Raw genomic sequence first — 11,652 nt, forward strand, 5'->3', positions numbered from 1 at the left:
CCAAAACATGCTCATTGGGAGCCGGTGGCTGCGGTTGCAAACGGGGACGTTTAATAACTGTGGAAAGTTTTTCAGGCGACATTGTTGAAACACAGGCCTGGTTCCTCGACTGTAAAACAGATTTCGCAGCCGCACTTAATTGCAAAGGGCTGCACATCGTCAACCCGCCGTGTCACCTCGAGTACGAGACTCTGACTCGGCGATCATCGAGTCGCTTTCGGTGATGGAACGAAAGTTTCCCATTGAAGATAAGTTTTCACGAGAGGTCTCAGATAGAAAACTCTGGATTGTTGAGGCTGTTTCTGGTCTTAACGTTTGAGTTAAGCTGCTCCAGATGGGCTGTACCACTCACTTAGCATCACCTGCTCAAAGTGAACTGCCTCACATTCATAACACCGTCGCCTGCTGAGCTCCACGCTGCAGCAGCTCATTCATTATGAGCGTTATTTCCCTGTTAGTCACGTTTTGTTTTTTAATAAGTTCACCTGAGTCACTGTGAAGGTTTTTTCACCCTATTCAGAAAAGGCCTCTTTTCAGTTTTGACAGGAAGTGAAGCCGCGTCCTGTTCGTGAGGAATCATAAAGGTGTCATAAGCACACTCGCCTCATTTATCCTAAATATATGCGCACGCCCGTGTGAGTCCACGTTATGTATTCTTACATCACGCTCAGCACACAGCTCCTCTGTGCACACGGATCCACCCCGAGCTTCTCCTCGTGAAGTAATCAGTCTCTCCGAAGCGCAGCGAATGAATGGTCGGCTGCCACATCCTCTTGGCCGCGGCGTGAGAACGCTCATGTGTTCGATGCATGCGAGCGTCTCGATGGAGAGCAGCACACGTGTGGTCAGCCTCTGTGACGAGCTGCAGGAGAGAGAAGCTTCAGCACAGGAACAAAAATGGCTGGACCTTCTCCAGGAGCTGCAGGGTGGGTGGGCCTGGGACTCACGTGGAGCTGCAGCACCTGTACACCACGAGCCCCCCCCCCCCCCCCTTAACCGCCTCTGCTTCTAATTAACCTCTAATTTAAAGATTAAGCGACGGATTATTCTCACGTGCCCGTTATCTTGTTTTATTAATCTTGTAAAACGGATGTAAAGTTGCAGCAGATTCTCTAAAGACGGAGCCTGCTGCTGAGCCTTCTGCTGCCTTCATGCTCAATTTACACACCTCGCAAAGCATTCTGGGGGATTTGACAGTGAGGAGGAAATGTGCGGGCGTCTCAGTGGAGCAGCAGCAGATTTTGACACCTTCATATATCACTTCCACTGATATTCTCATAAGACACATCACTTTTTTTACAGCTTGCTAAAATACTTGTCGATCCCTCTCTTGGCACCTGATGGTCCAACAGTGTTAATGTATGTAACCAGCACACAGAGCATTACAGAGAACATGCATGATGACTGGGAGACTGTATTTGACTGAACTAAGATGAGTTAGAGGAGACGTGAACTTCTCATATCAGATTTAATCTAAATTTAAATCTAAATCCACCATTACATCAGCAACCCAGGGTGCAGGCAGGGAGAAGTTATGTTTTCTGTTCCTTATTGTTTGTTTGTTTGTAGAAGCAAGATTACAAAAAAACTATGTTTCAGATTACCACGAAACATTTGTTATGGAGGAGGAAAGAACCCATAAAAGTTTGGTGCAAATCTGGATCAAGGAATCTGTTATTACCGTCTTTAACATTCTCAGATTGGGCGTTTTTCATCCTTTTTTACTGTTTTCCCAGAAAAAGAATGAATGATTGTTGAAATCTGAAAAAGAAAAAAGGGAAGTGATGTCTATGGGTGTGTGCGACCTGGTGCAGATTCATTGAATTCAAGAAGGGCGTTGATGGAGGTTTGTTAAGAGATCAAGTAAAACCAGTTTGAACCATTCAACTTGCCAAACTGGATTTGGACACTTCAGACGATTCCCTGTAGATCTTAAAAAAAGAACCCGAAGATGGTTCGATTGCATTATCTTGGGTCTTTGTGTTTTGTGTTTGTTAGAGACACACACAAACACACAGATCGACTTTGTGCAGCCGGATCACTTGCTGGTTAATTCCTCCGGCTGCTGGGAATAGCACCTGCGGCCGGCTGGCAGGCAGCGAGCCGGTGGTGAGCGGTGTGCCGAGCGGCTCGGCCTGGTTAGCAGACGGCTTAGTGTGGTCTCTGAGGTCTGGCCAGACCCGATCCCACAGCTCCCTCTCCCTGGCTGAGAGGCTGTTTCAATGGGCGTTCTTTCTATTTTGATGCTTCTCTGAAAAGCCCAAAGACAAACAATGGAAATGGCTGGATCCTGATTCATAACAGCCAGGGTTCAATCTCCCCGGTTTCCCCGTGTGGAAACCACATGAGAGATCAGAGGGGAAGATGAATCCCACTTTGGACTTGGAGGCTTATCACGTCTCAGGGAGAGCTCGCCGGCAGCGGTCGGTCAACTCCCGGTGACCCCCCCCCCCCCCCGCTCCTCCAGAGCAGACGAACGCTTGGTGCCAACGGCTCAAAGTCAAGAAAAACGAAAATACTAATTACTGTCACCACCCTGAGCTATCATCCATTTCATAATCTTTGTTGTCCCCCTTCGTTCTCTTCCCTCATGTGTCCTCAGTCTGTTGCACGAGGAGAAGATTGGGACTTTCTCCTCCAGCTGAACGTGGATTTATTATTTAAATTAATGCGACAATGCACAGATTTGGTTCTGGAAAGAGTCGTGTGTATACGAGGGGTTGATAAATCGGTGGTGTGAGGGAGGAAGCCCGTCACACGGTGGGATATACAGAGTGATGCAGAGCAGAGCCGCCGCTCGGCCAATTCTGAAACACTTTCATATACGTCCAGAGTCCACGAAGCAATCCATCAACTTCAGTCCTCTACAGTACAGAGTCATCTATGATTTCTTAGATTCTGGACAAATAATGACCAGAAAGGAAACAAAAACTCAAAAACTAGTTTAAGAGGATTTTAGTCCAGTGATAGTTTCACTCTAACATGGAGTAGTGATACATTTAAAATGAAAAGTGCAAGTTTGAGGTGAGAAAACGTTTCAGGTCCAAATGTGATTTCGGTCTAATTGAAGAATTGAGATGAATCTATCCATATCTGATGGGATGTTAAATGTAGATACTAAAAAAATCTGGATAACAATGAATGTAGATATAAAACCACAGATTTTCTAGAATAGTCTGTAACTTTATCTGAGATGTGTTCATATCAGACTTGACAAGTTCTTTTACTTTTGAAGCAAACAATTTGTAAATAGGAAGCGTTTCTAAATATATATATATAAACAGTTTTTGACAGCTTTTAAAATCAAATTGCATTCAGGAGTGATGATTTATATATAAACACAAAAAACAGCTTTATGCGAAGAATTGTGTAAAATTTAAATTTAATGCCACCTTTCACTACCTGAGAGATTCTCCTGAAACTCAATATGAAGTTTCCTCGGCCCAGAGACTCGTTATAAACACACTCAGCCATAATGACATGGGAGAAAAAAAACATTTTCCAACTGAGGGGCTCAAGAAATATGATAATTTTACTCAGAATGATCCATGTTACCTGATGTTAGCTCGGTCACAGTTCACTTCTCACAATGCATCACTATTAGCTTCATAAAGCTTTGACTCTAATATCTTCCTGGGGATCGGTGTGGAAATAACCCAGAAGGTTAAAAAATCCCTTTTGCATAATTGCAGCAGACACATTGTGAATAATTTACCCTCAAACTCAGTTAAATATTGCAGCGTTTTCCACACAATCTGCGTATTTAGTTTCATGGGCCTGGAACTGAGAATTAGCTCCTCACCTGTGTGATCGAGCACTTTAACGATGAATCCACCAAACACTGGGGGAGGAGGAGGAGCTGGAGCCGTCGGTTTATGGACCGAAAACAGTTTTTCTCCATTTCCATAAATAAAAAAACAAATGACTCTGCAGTGCTGGAGGCTCTTTTGCAATCTGGTGAGCATCTGATTGTTATTTGGGCCTCGTCGTGCTGTTATCATGACGAACAACACGGCTCCGGGGCCCGAGGGCTCAGCGCTCCAACCCAGAGAGTTCTAAAATTAAGCCTGTGACTGACATCCGTCGCAGTGTCGGCGAGAAAGTCTGTAATCAGAGCTGGCTTCGTGTCGACAGTGGGACCATCCATCGCTCAGGGAAAAAAAAAAAACAGAGTCTGGCACGACCTCAGAGCTGGAAGGTTGGAGACAAGAGGAGGGAAGAGCTGTCTATTCTCGTTACTCGTGAACCTCTTGGCTCGCGGAAGGAGAATCATGCTCAACATCAGAGTTTATCAGAGTTACAGCAGAAGCCAAATCGATACAAACGTGAACCATTCTCTGCGTATTTCAGACGACAAGTAGACGGAGGATTGACTTTCCTTCAAACACACGTAATAAGCTTTAAAACGTAGCTTTGATACCTGTTGATTATTAGTCGTCTCATCCCGTGTGAAACGTGTCCGTGTGTTTTCCACATGTTGGCAGACGTCAGCCCCTGGGACCAAATCGCTCATTAACACTAACGTCTTCCCACGAGCTCTCCGGCGTCATACGAGCCGCTGCCAATGTCATAAAATATATCTGAAGAAGAATTAGTGAACAGCCAGATCTCAGCTTGAAGAGATTTTTATATTTTTTAATGACAAAGTTCAGCGCAGCACACACGCTGAAAAACCTCTGCAGCCGTTCTCCAGTCCCGAGCTCTACCTGGACACGTGACGGCTGAAGAACCCGACGCTTTACGAGAGTTTAAACTTTGCTTTTACCAAATATCTCTCACAAAACTAATTACAATGTGTAAAAAGTTATTGCTCGGGTGTAACAAACCCGCACAGAGTTATCACCTAGCTGTACAATTACATTTACAGCCTCTCGTTAACACCATTCGGACGTGGGAGGAGCTTCGTCAGGCCGGACTTCGAAATCAAAGATGGCTGCACTCTTTACCAAGTTGTAGTTTCTACTGTTTATTAGCATTTCTGTCTTTTAATTTGTCACATACATCGTCAAATTACTGTCTGTGGACTCGTTAAGATGCATGAAATTACGTGTAATGCGTTATTACGAATGGGTTAAGCTAACAATGGCTAGCTAACGTAAAATGTCCAGCGCCACATCAGATTAGCGACTGGCTAAAGGGAACATTTACATAAAGTAATTTTTTTCAAAAAGAAGCTAGAAAACCAAAACAGGATTTAGTGGAAACTGGCTTGAATCTGCTTGTGTTGCCGACATATGTTTTGTAATCGTTCGCTAACATGTGAAAACAAAACAACTTTACAGGGTGATTACATGTCAAAATTGTTTGTTTCTTCTTCCCTAACGTGGTTAAAAATAAATAGCATATTGCTCAATAATGTTTTATTAGACAATAGCCAGAACCATAAAAACCAGATAAAAATAAACATTTTCCAGATTAAGCACAGTTCTTTTTTAAACTATCGGTTGACATCACTTCAGTTCAATTCATCATTGTGGTAAAACTCCCAAAAAAGAAAGGAATCGAACGTGACAACCGAAATTCCTCAAAGCCTGAAAGTCGTTTCTTTGTCGTTTTAACTTAACGAGACGTCGACCACAACAAACGGTTCTGTTGTTAGTTTCCTGTGGAAGAAAAAGAATAATGTTGTTGACAAACCAACGTTATTTAGGCCTCATCTTTACAAAGTTATTCTTCTTAATTCAGCGTTATCCATGGGTCGACCAGCTGGCTGCAGCTACAGACTCTGATTTGAGGCTTGAATAAATCTGGACGGACGAGTATCATTATGGAGACATCTCTTACCACAAATGATCGGGTACAACATGTGTCAAAGAGACGATATCGACCAAGATAATCCCTCCACGTCCCCGGCTCTTTCTTCTCCCTAAAGCCATTCTTCTGAATTGCCCCTGCTCAGCAGAAAGAGCTGGACATTTAAAGAGGCCACTTTGATGCTAATGAACTCTAATCCCATCATTTCCCCTTCAGAGGATTTGTGTATTCTCCCTGAAGAGGGCAGTGTTTGAGTGAGAGAGCCTCCATCTGTCAGCACTCATCAAACCACCGGGATGCCAGGAAAAGTTGGAGGAGAGCGAATTGCATTTCATCTTATTCAAACCAGATATACGAGGATGAGGAATATCGTCTTCTCCCTGTGAAAGCAGCTTGTGAGAGGTCAGAGGATTCCTGCAGAAGGAAGAAGATTTTTGAAGATGTCATTATAGTTTGAGAGGTGTAACCCTGGGTATAATGAGTGGGAGGCATTGATGATGAACTTGTGCAGGGGGAGGATGTTGCAGTGGTGGAACAGCCTCGTTCCTCTGCTTCGCCCTGAGACTCGGTCCAAAATAAACTTCAGAACAAAACATAAAAAAAAAAGAAAGAAGCCGAAATGCTTTGGAGACACGTCATGCAGCGGAAGTCATTAAGAAGGGAGAGAAGATGCATTTGTTCACTTAACTCCAAGGACAACATTCACTGTTTCTCTCCCTTTTCCTCCCCCCTTCTTTTTCCTTCTATCCTCTCATCTCCTCTTCCTCCTTCTCCCCTTCTCCTCCTCATCACCTCTTCTTCCTTTTCCTCCCCCATTCCTCCTGCTCTCCCCTCAGAGTCTGCTCACCTTTATCGTCCTCTCGTCTTCTGTCATTCTGTCTCTCGCCTCCCCCTCTTATTCTCTCTCCCTTCCTTTTTCTTCTCCTCACTTTCTCCTCTTCTTTCTTCTGCTTTATGTTCACCCTTTCCCCTCCTGACTCTTCTCCTCTTATTCTCTCTTCATCCCATCTTCATCCCCTATTCTATTCTCACCTTTCCCCCATATTCTCTTATTTCATCTTCTCTATTTTTCTTCTTCTCTCATCCCCCCTTATCTCACCTCACTTTTTAATGTCTCCCATTTTATTCTTACCCTTTCCTCTCATATCCTGTTTTCCACATCTGTTTTCTTTCTCTTCTCATCTATTTTCTCTAATCTCTTATTTTCATCCTTCTTCTCCTCTCTCCTCACTTTCTCCTCTTCTTTCTTCTGCTTTATATTCACCTTTTCCTTTCCGTATACTTCTCCTCTTATTCTCTCTTCATCCCCTATTCTATTCTCACCTTTCCCCCATATTCTCTTATTTCATCTTCTCTATTTTTCTTCTTCTCTCATCCCCCCTTATCTCACCTCACTTTTTAATTTCTCTTATTTTATTCTCACCCTTTCCTTTCATATCCGGTTTTCCACATCTGTTTTACTCCTTCTCATCTCGTCTATTTTCTCCATTCTCTTATTTACATCCTTCTCTTCTCTCCTCACTTTCTCCTCTTCTTTCTTCTGCTTTATGTTCACCCTTTCCCCTCGTATACTTTCCTCTTATTGTCTCTTCATCCCCTATTCTATTTTCACCTTTCCCCCATATTCTCTTCTTTCATCTCCTCTATTTTTCTTCTTCTCTCATCCCCCCTTATCTCACCTCACTTTTTAATGTCTCCTATTTTATTCTCACCCTTTCCTCTGATTTCCTTTTCCACATCTGTTTTCTCATCTCGTCTATTTCCTCCATTCTCTTATTTGCATCCTTCTTCTCCTCTCTCCTCACTTTTTCCTCTTCCCTTTCTTCTCTCCTATTTTATTCTCACACTTTCCCCCTTTCATCCTTTCCTTTCCCCTCTTCCCCTCCATCTCCTTTATTCCATCTCCTTTCCTCTATTCCTCTTTCTTTAATTCCCTCTCCTCCATCCACTGCTGCTCTTTTCCTCTCATCACTGTTCTCCCTCTCCCTTCTCCACCCCCCCCCTCTGTTTTTATCATTTCCCCTCCTCTCATCTCTCTGTCATCTCTCCTGTTTTATTCTCACCCTTTCCCTCCCTTTAACAACTCTCCTCTCCTCCCTTTGCGCACGCACCCATCCCTCCCCACCTCCTCGCTCCTCAATGAATCCTTCTCCCAGGTTCGACCCCTCCCACTTCGTGTAAGCACTTAATTGTCAGTCTTGACGAAACTTGCGTGAAAGCTTAAATACCGAGCGCTCCTCTGTCTTTCTCTGAGGGTTTATCTCTAGTGTGTGGAGGTGCCAGTGCCAGTCTTCTCCTCCTTCTCCTTCTTCTTCCACCTCCTCCTGCTCCTTGGCTCGTTCCTCTGACCCAGCAGCATGCAGGTGTCTGTGCTCCTCCTGGTCTCCAGCTCCTTGCTCCTGCTGCTCCAGGGATGCTGCTCCTCAGTCGTGAAGGGATGGAAGGGAATAAAAAACGACGCCACGGAGATTTTACCGGAGTACCGAGAAAACACCCGCACGACCCAACAGGACGCGAACCTTCCGCCGGCGAGCAGCGGCCGAAATAACACCGTGAATAACAGGGCGAAGACCGGGGGAAGGAACGCGAACACAGTCTCCTACAGTGAGTATCCCGTAGAGAAATATGTTTCATGTGTAATATGTTGGGAAAGAGAGGGAAATGAAAAGCAGAAGATCGAGAATTAATCGTGCGTAAAAGTGCGTAAAATGGTTTTAAAAAGGGTCAGCTGGTTTTATTGGAAGCTTTTACGCGTAGATGTCAGGACACGTTTCGGGTCAGTATCAGTCAAACATTTGGTTTTAACAAGAAACATGACAAATTCTATAATAACATTTTCAGTGAGGACGAATTGAATTTAAACTCCTGCAATATTCAGAACTTTAGGTTTAAGTTTGGGATTTTTGTCAAAGAAAATATTTGTCATTAGATTAATTTTAGTGGCAGTGATGCGTCCAAAAATCGAAATTTAATATTTATACTTCTAAGAATCATTGACTCAGTCTTCAGTTCTTTGGTTTTCTTTTCACAGAAGGAATAAAATGTTTATTTACTTATTTTCAGTTAATTAAAAATAATAAAATCTGCCCCTAAAATCACAGATAATTAAAAAAACACGTTGAATTCAACACAACCCAACTAAAAACCCTGAAATTCAACCTGCGTCTTCTTCTTTCTTTTGGGGAATCTGACTTAATTCTCACTCCGGCTCCTGATCACCAGCAGCTCTGCTCCGAAGGAAACTGTTTTCTTGCTCAATCTGTTGAGTTGAGGGTGAAGAGCGGCGCACACACACACATTCTTGTGGTTTCCTCCCCTGTATACGATCTGAAGTGGTGCATTCACAGAGACGTCAGGGCGTTTGTCTTCCAGGTTATTTCCTTCTCTCCTTAAACCATTAGTCAAGCTCTACTTACAACACAACTATTTGATTGCAACAACATGTCCTAAATAGAAAAAAGCCACAGATTCTTCTAGAGGAGAACTTGTCTTTTTGGGGAAATTGTCTTTTTAAATGCTTAAACACCCCCTTTGAGAATGATTCCCACCTGTGACCATGTGAAGGTGGATGTAGGATAATCTCACACTTGTTCTCTCCGAGTGAAGACGGGTGGTGCGATGTTGTTGCCTTCACTTAAATCAAGACCACTCAAATAGGGGGGATGAGAGGAGAAGATGATTGAGTGCATTACAATAACCACGGCTGATGGGGGGGGGGGGATTAACAAATCAGGATCTGGTAGTGAGACTCGTTTCTGTCTGTTGACGACGTCAGGAATCACATGATGCAAATACAAAGACCAAAAAACGGCTGAAATCAAATGAGCATCCTCCTTGTTTTCATACGGATGAGCAGAACTTTGTGTTGGGTTTCACACGGGGAGGCAGAAATCCTCCTGGATTATTCTCTCGTGTCCTGGGACGGCTTCTCCTGGTCCCCGAGGCTCTGACCAGTACCTGGCCCGGCTCCAGTCCTCTCCCAGGGCTCGACTCTCTCTCCTGGGGAGACCAGCAGCTCATCTGTACAGTAGTGTGTAGTGTAGTGTGTGTGTGAGGCTGTTCCTCTCCAGGCCGACCTCATTCGTCATTCTTTTTACAGGCTGACAGACGAGAGCAGGGAATGTGAAGCTGGATTAAAAAAAACGCAAGAACAAGACAACCTGACGTGGTTTTTTTCAGATTCGGTGCTAACTGGTGCAAACGGCTTTCCAGTGCGTGCTGTTTGACGCCGTGTCCTCCTGCGGTCCCGTCAGCGGCGGCCGCAGAATAACACTAGATCCGATTCTCGTGGGGCGAAAACAGAGAAGTCACCTCACATAAATCCTTTGTTCAGCTCTTGCTCTGGCCAAGAAAGCCGCGGAGGAAAACAGATCCCTCTCCGAGTGTATCATTTCTTAACCGACGGTTCCGTTTGCCCCCTTTTGTTTAAACGCGCTGCTTGTGAAAAGAAACGCAGAACAGTAACTCATGCGTGCGGCCGTTGAGAAGCCGAGGCTGGGAGATAGGATTACCGGCCGGGTGTGTTGTCTCAAATCAGTCTGGCAGATGTCCAGCGTGTTCGGAGCTGTACGGTTGCAGCACGGCCTTAAAATAACCAGACAGCTATTTACTCTTCCGACACCACATACGTTTCCTGAGGGGCCGGCGCTGAATGCCAGCTTTTCCCTTCCAGCCCAAACCTCCATTAGGGTTTGATTGAGCTGTTTAATGGTCCTCTGGTCTGGATTTGCTATCAGCTGATTGCTGCCAGCTGGATTTTTCTTCGTCAGGCCCGAACCGTCGGCTAATGATCGGACCACGAAGGCAACTCAGGGACTCTGATATGATCTCACTGGCTCGAATCTGGACCTAAAAACACAAACACATTGTCGAATTTGTGAAAGAACATGTTTTTTGTGTGTCACTGGGTATCAGATGAAATGTTAAACGCAAATGAGTCCTGCACCGAATGAACCGAACCAGAGAAACTGTGACAGAGCTGAAGCAGTTAACCTGTCCACTCCAGCGTGCCGCACTTCAAACTGTTTGTTTTGGGCCGACGCCACGAGAGTAACCGTGATATCCTGCTCTCCCCACCCCCCCCCCCCCCCCCCCCCAGGTGCCGCGGAGCTGAGCTGCAGGGAGCTGCGGTCCACCCGTTACATCACCGACGGATCCTGCCGCAGCGCCAAACCCGTCCGGGAGCTGGTGTGCTCGGGCCAGTGCATGCCGGCCCACCTCATGCCGAACACCATCGTCCGCGGCAAGTGGTGGAGGAGCAGCGCCTCGGACTACCGCTGCATCCCGGCCCACTCCCGGACGCAGAGGGTCCAGCTGCAGTGTCCCAACGGCAACACGCGGACTTACAAAATCCGGGCGGTCACCTCCTGCAAGTGCAAACGCTTCAGGCCCCACCACAACCAATCGGAGGCCAAGGAGGTGCCGAAGACGCACCGCGGCAAGAAGCACGGCCGCTTGTCTCAGGACCGGAAAAAGAACAACACGCCGCTGGTGGGAAACTCGTACTGATGCAGCTCGGCAGCATCTGAGGACAAAGACTGAAGCACATTCACACACACACACACACACACTACACACACACACGACACACAAACCAACATATCTCCTCCAAATACGGAGGCGATGCAAGTTTAAAGAGAGCAAATCCATAAGCTAATTGCTGGGCTGACTTTAAGTCATCTGTTTGTGTTTTCAGCACCTGTGAGCATATTTGTGAACTTTGCTTATTTGCATGAGGGGACGAGTCGGCGCCCGGGCTCGGCTCCGCGGCGACCGGTCCGGAGAGGCAGCGCCACGACGGATAATACAAAACCAAGTGTCTGATCGCCCCAACAGCTCAGAACCTCCCTGGACCCCGTTCTCTCTCTCTCTTCCACTCAAACTGATTTCATTTAAAAC

At 45.5% G+C, this 11,652-nt stretch overlaps 1 protein-coding gene across 1 annotated transcript; it reads left to right on the forward strand.

Moving 5' to 3' along the window:
- The first annotated feature begins 8,111 nt into the window (after positions 1-8,111).
- On the forward strand, positions 8,112-11,295 carry sost (sclerostin). The gene is made up of 2 exons (XM_061095481.1): positions 8,112-8,358; positions 10,853-11,295. The coding sequence occupies exons 1-2, from the start codon at positions 8,112-8,114 to the stop codon at positions 11,260-11,262; spliced, it is 657 nt and encodes a 218-aa protein (XP_060951464.1). The 3' UTR covers positions 11,263-11,295.
- The last annotated feature ends 357 nt before the right edge of the window (positions 11,296-11,652 follow it).

This window comes from Limanda limanda, chromosome 21 (assembly GCF_963576545.1).
Source record: "Limanda limanda chromosome 21, fLimLim1.1, whole genome shotgun sequence".
NCBI classification, from domain to species: Eukaryota; Metazoa; Chordata; class Actinopteri; order Pleuronectiformes; family Pleuronectidae; genus Limanda; species Limanda limanda.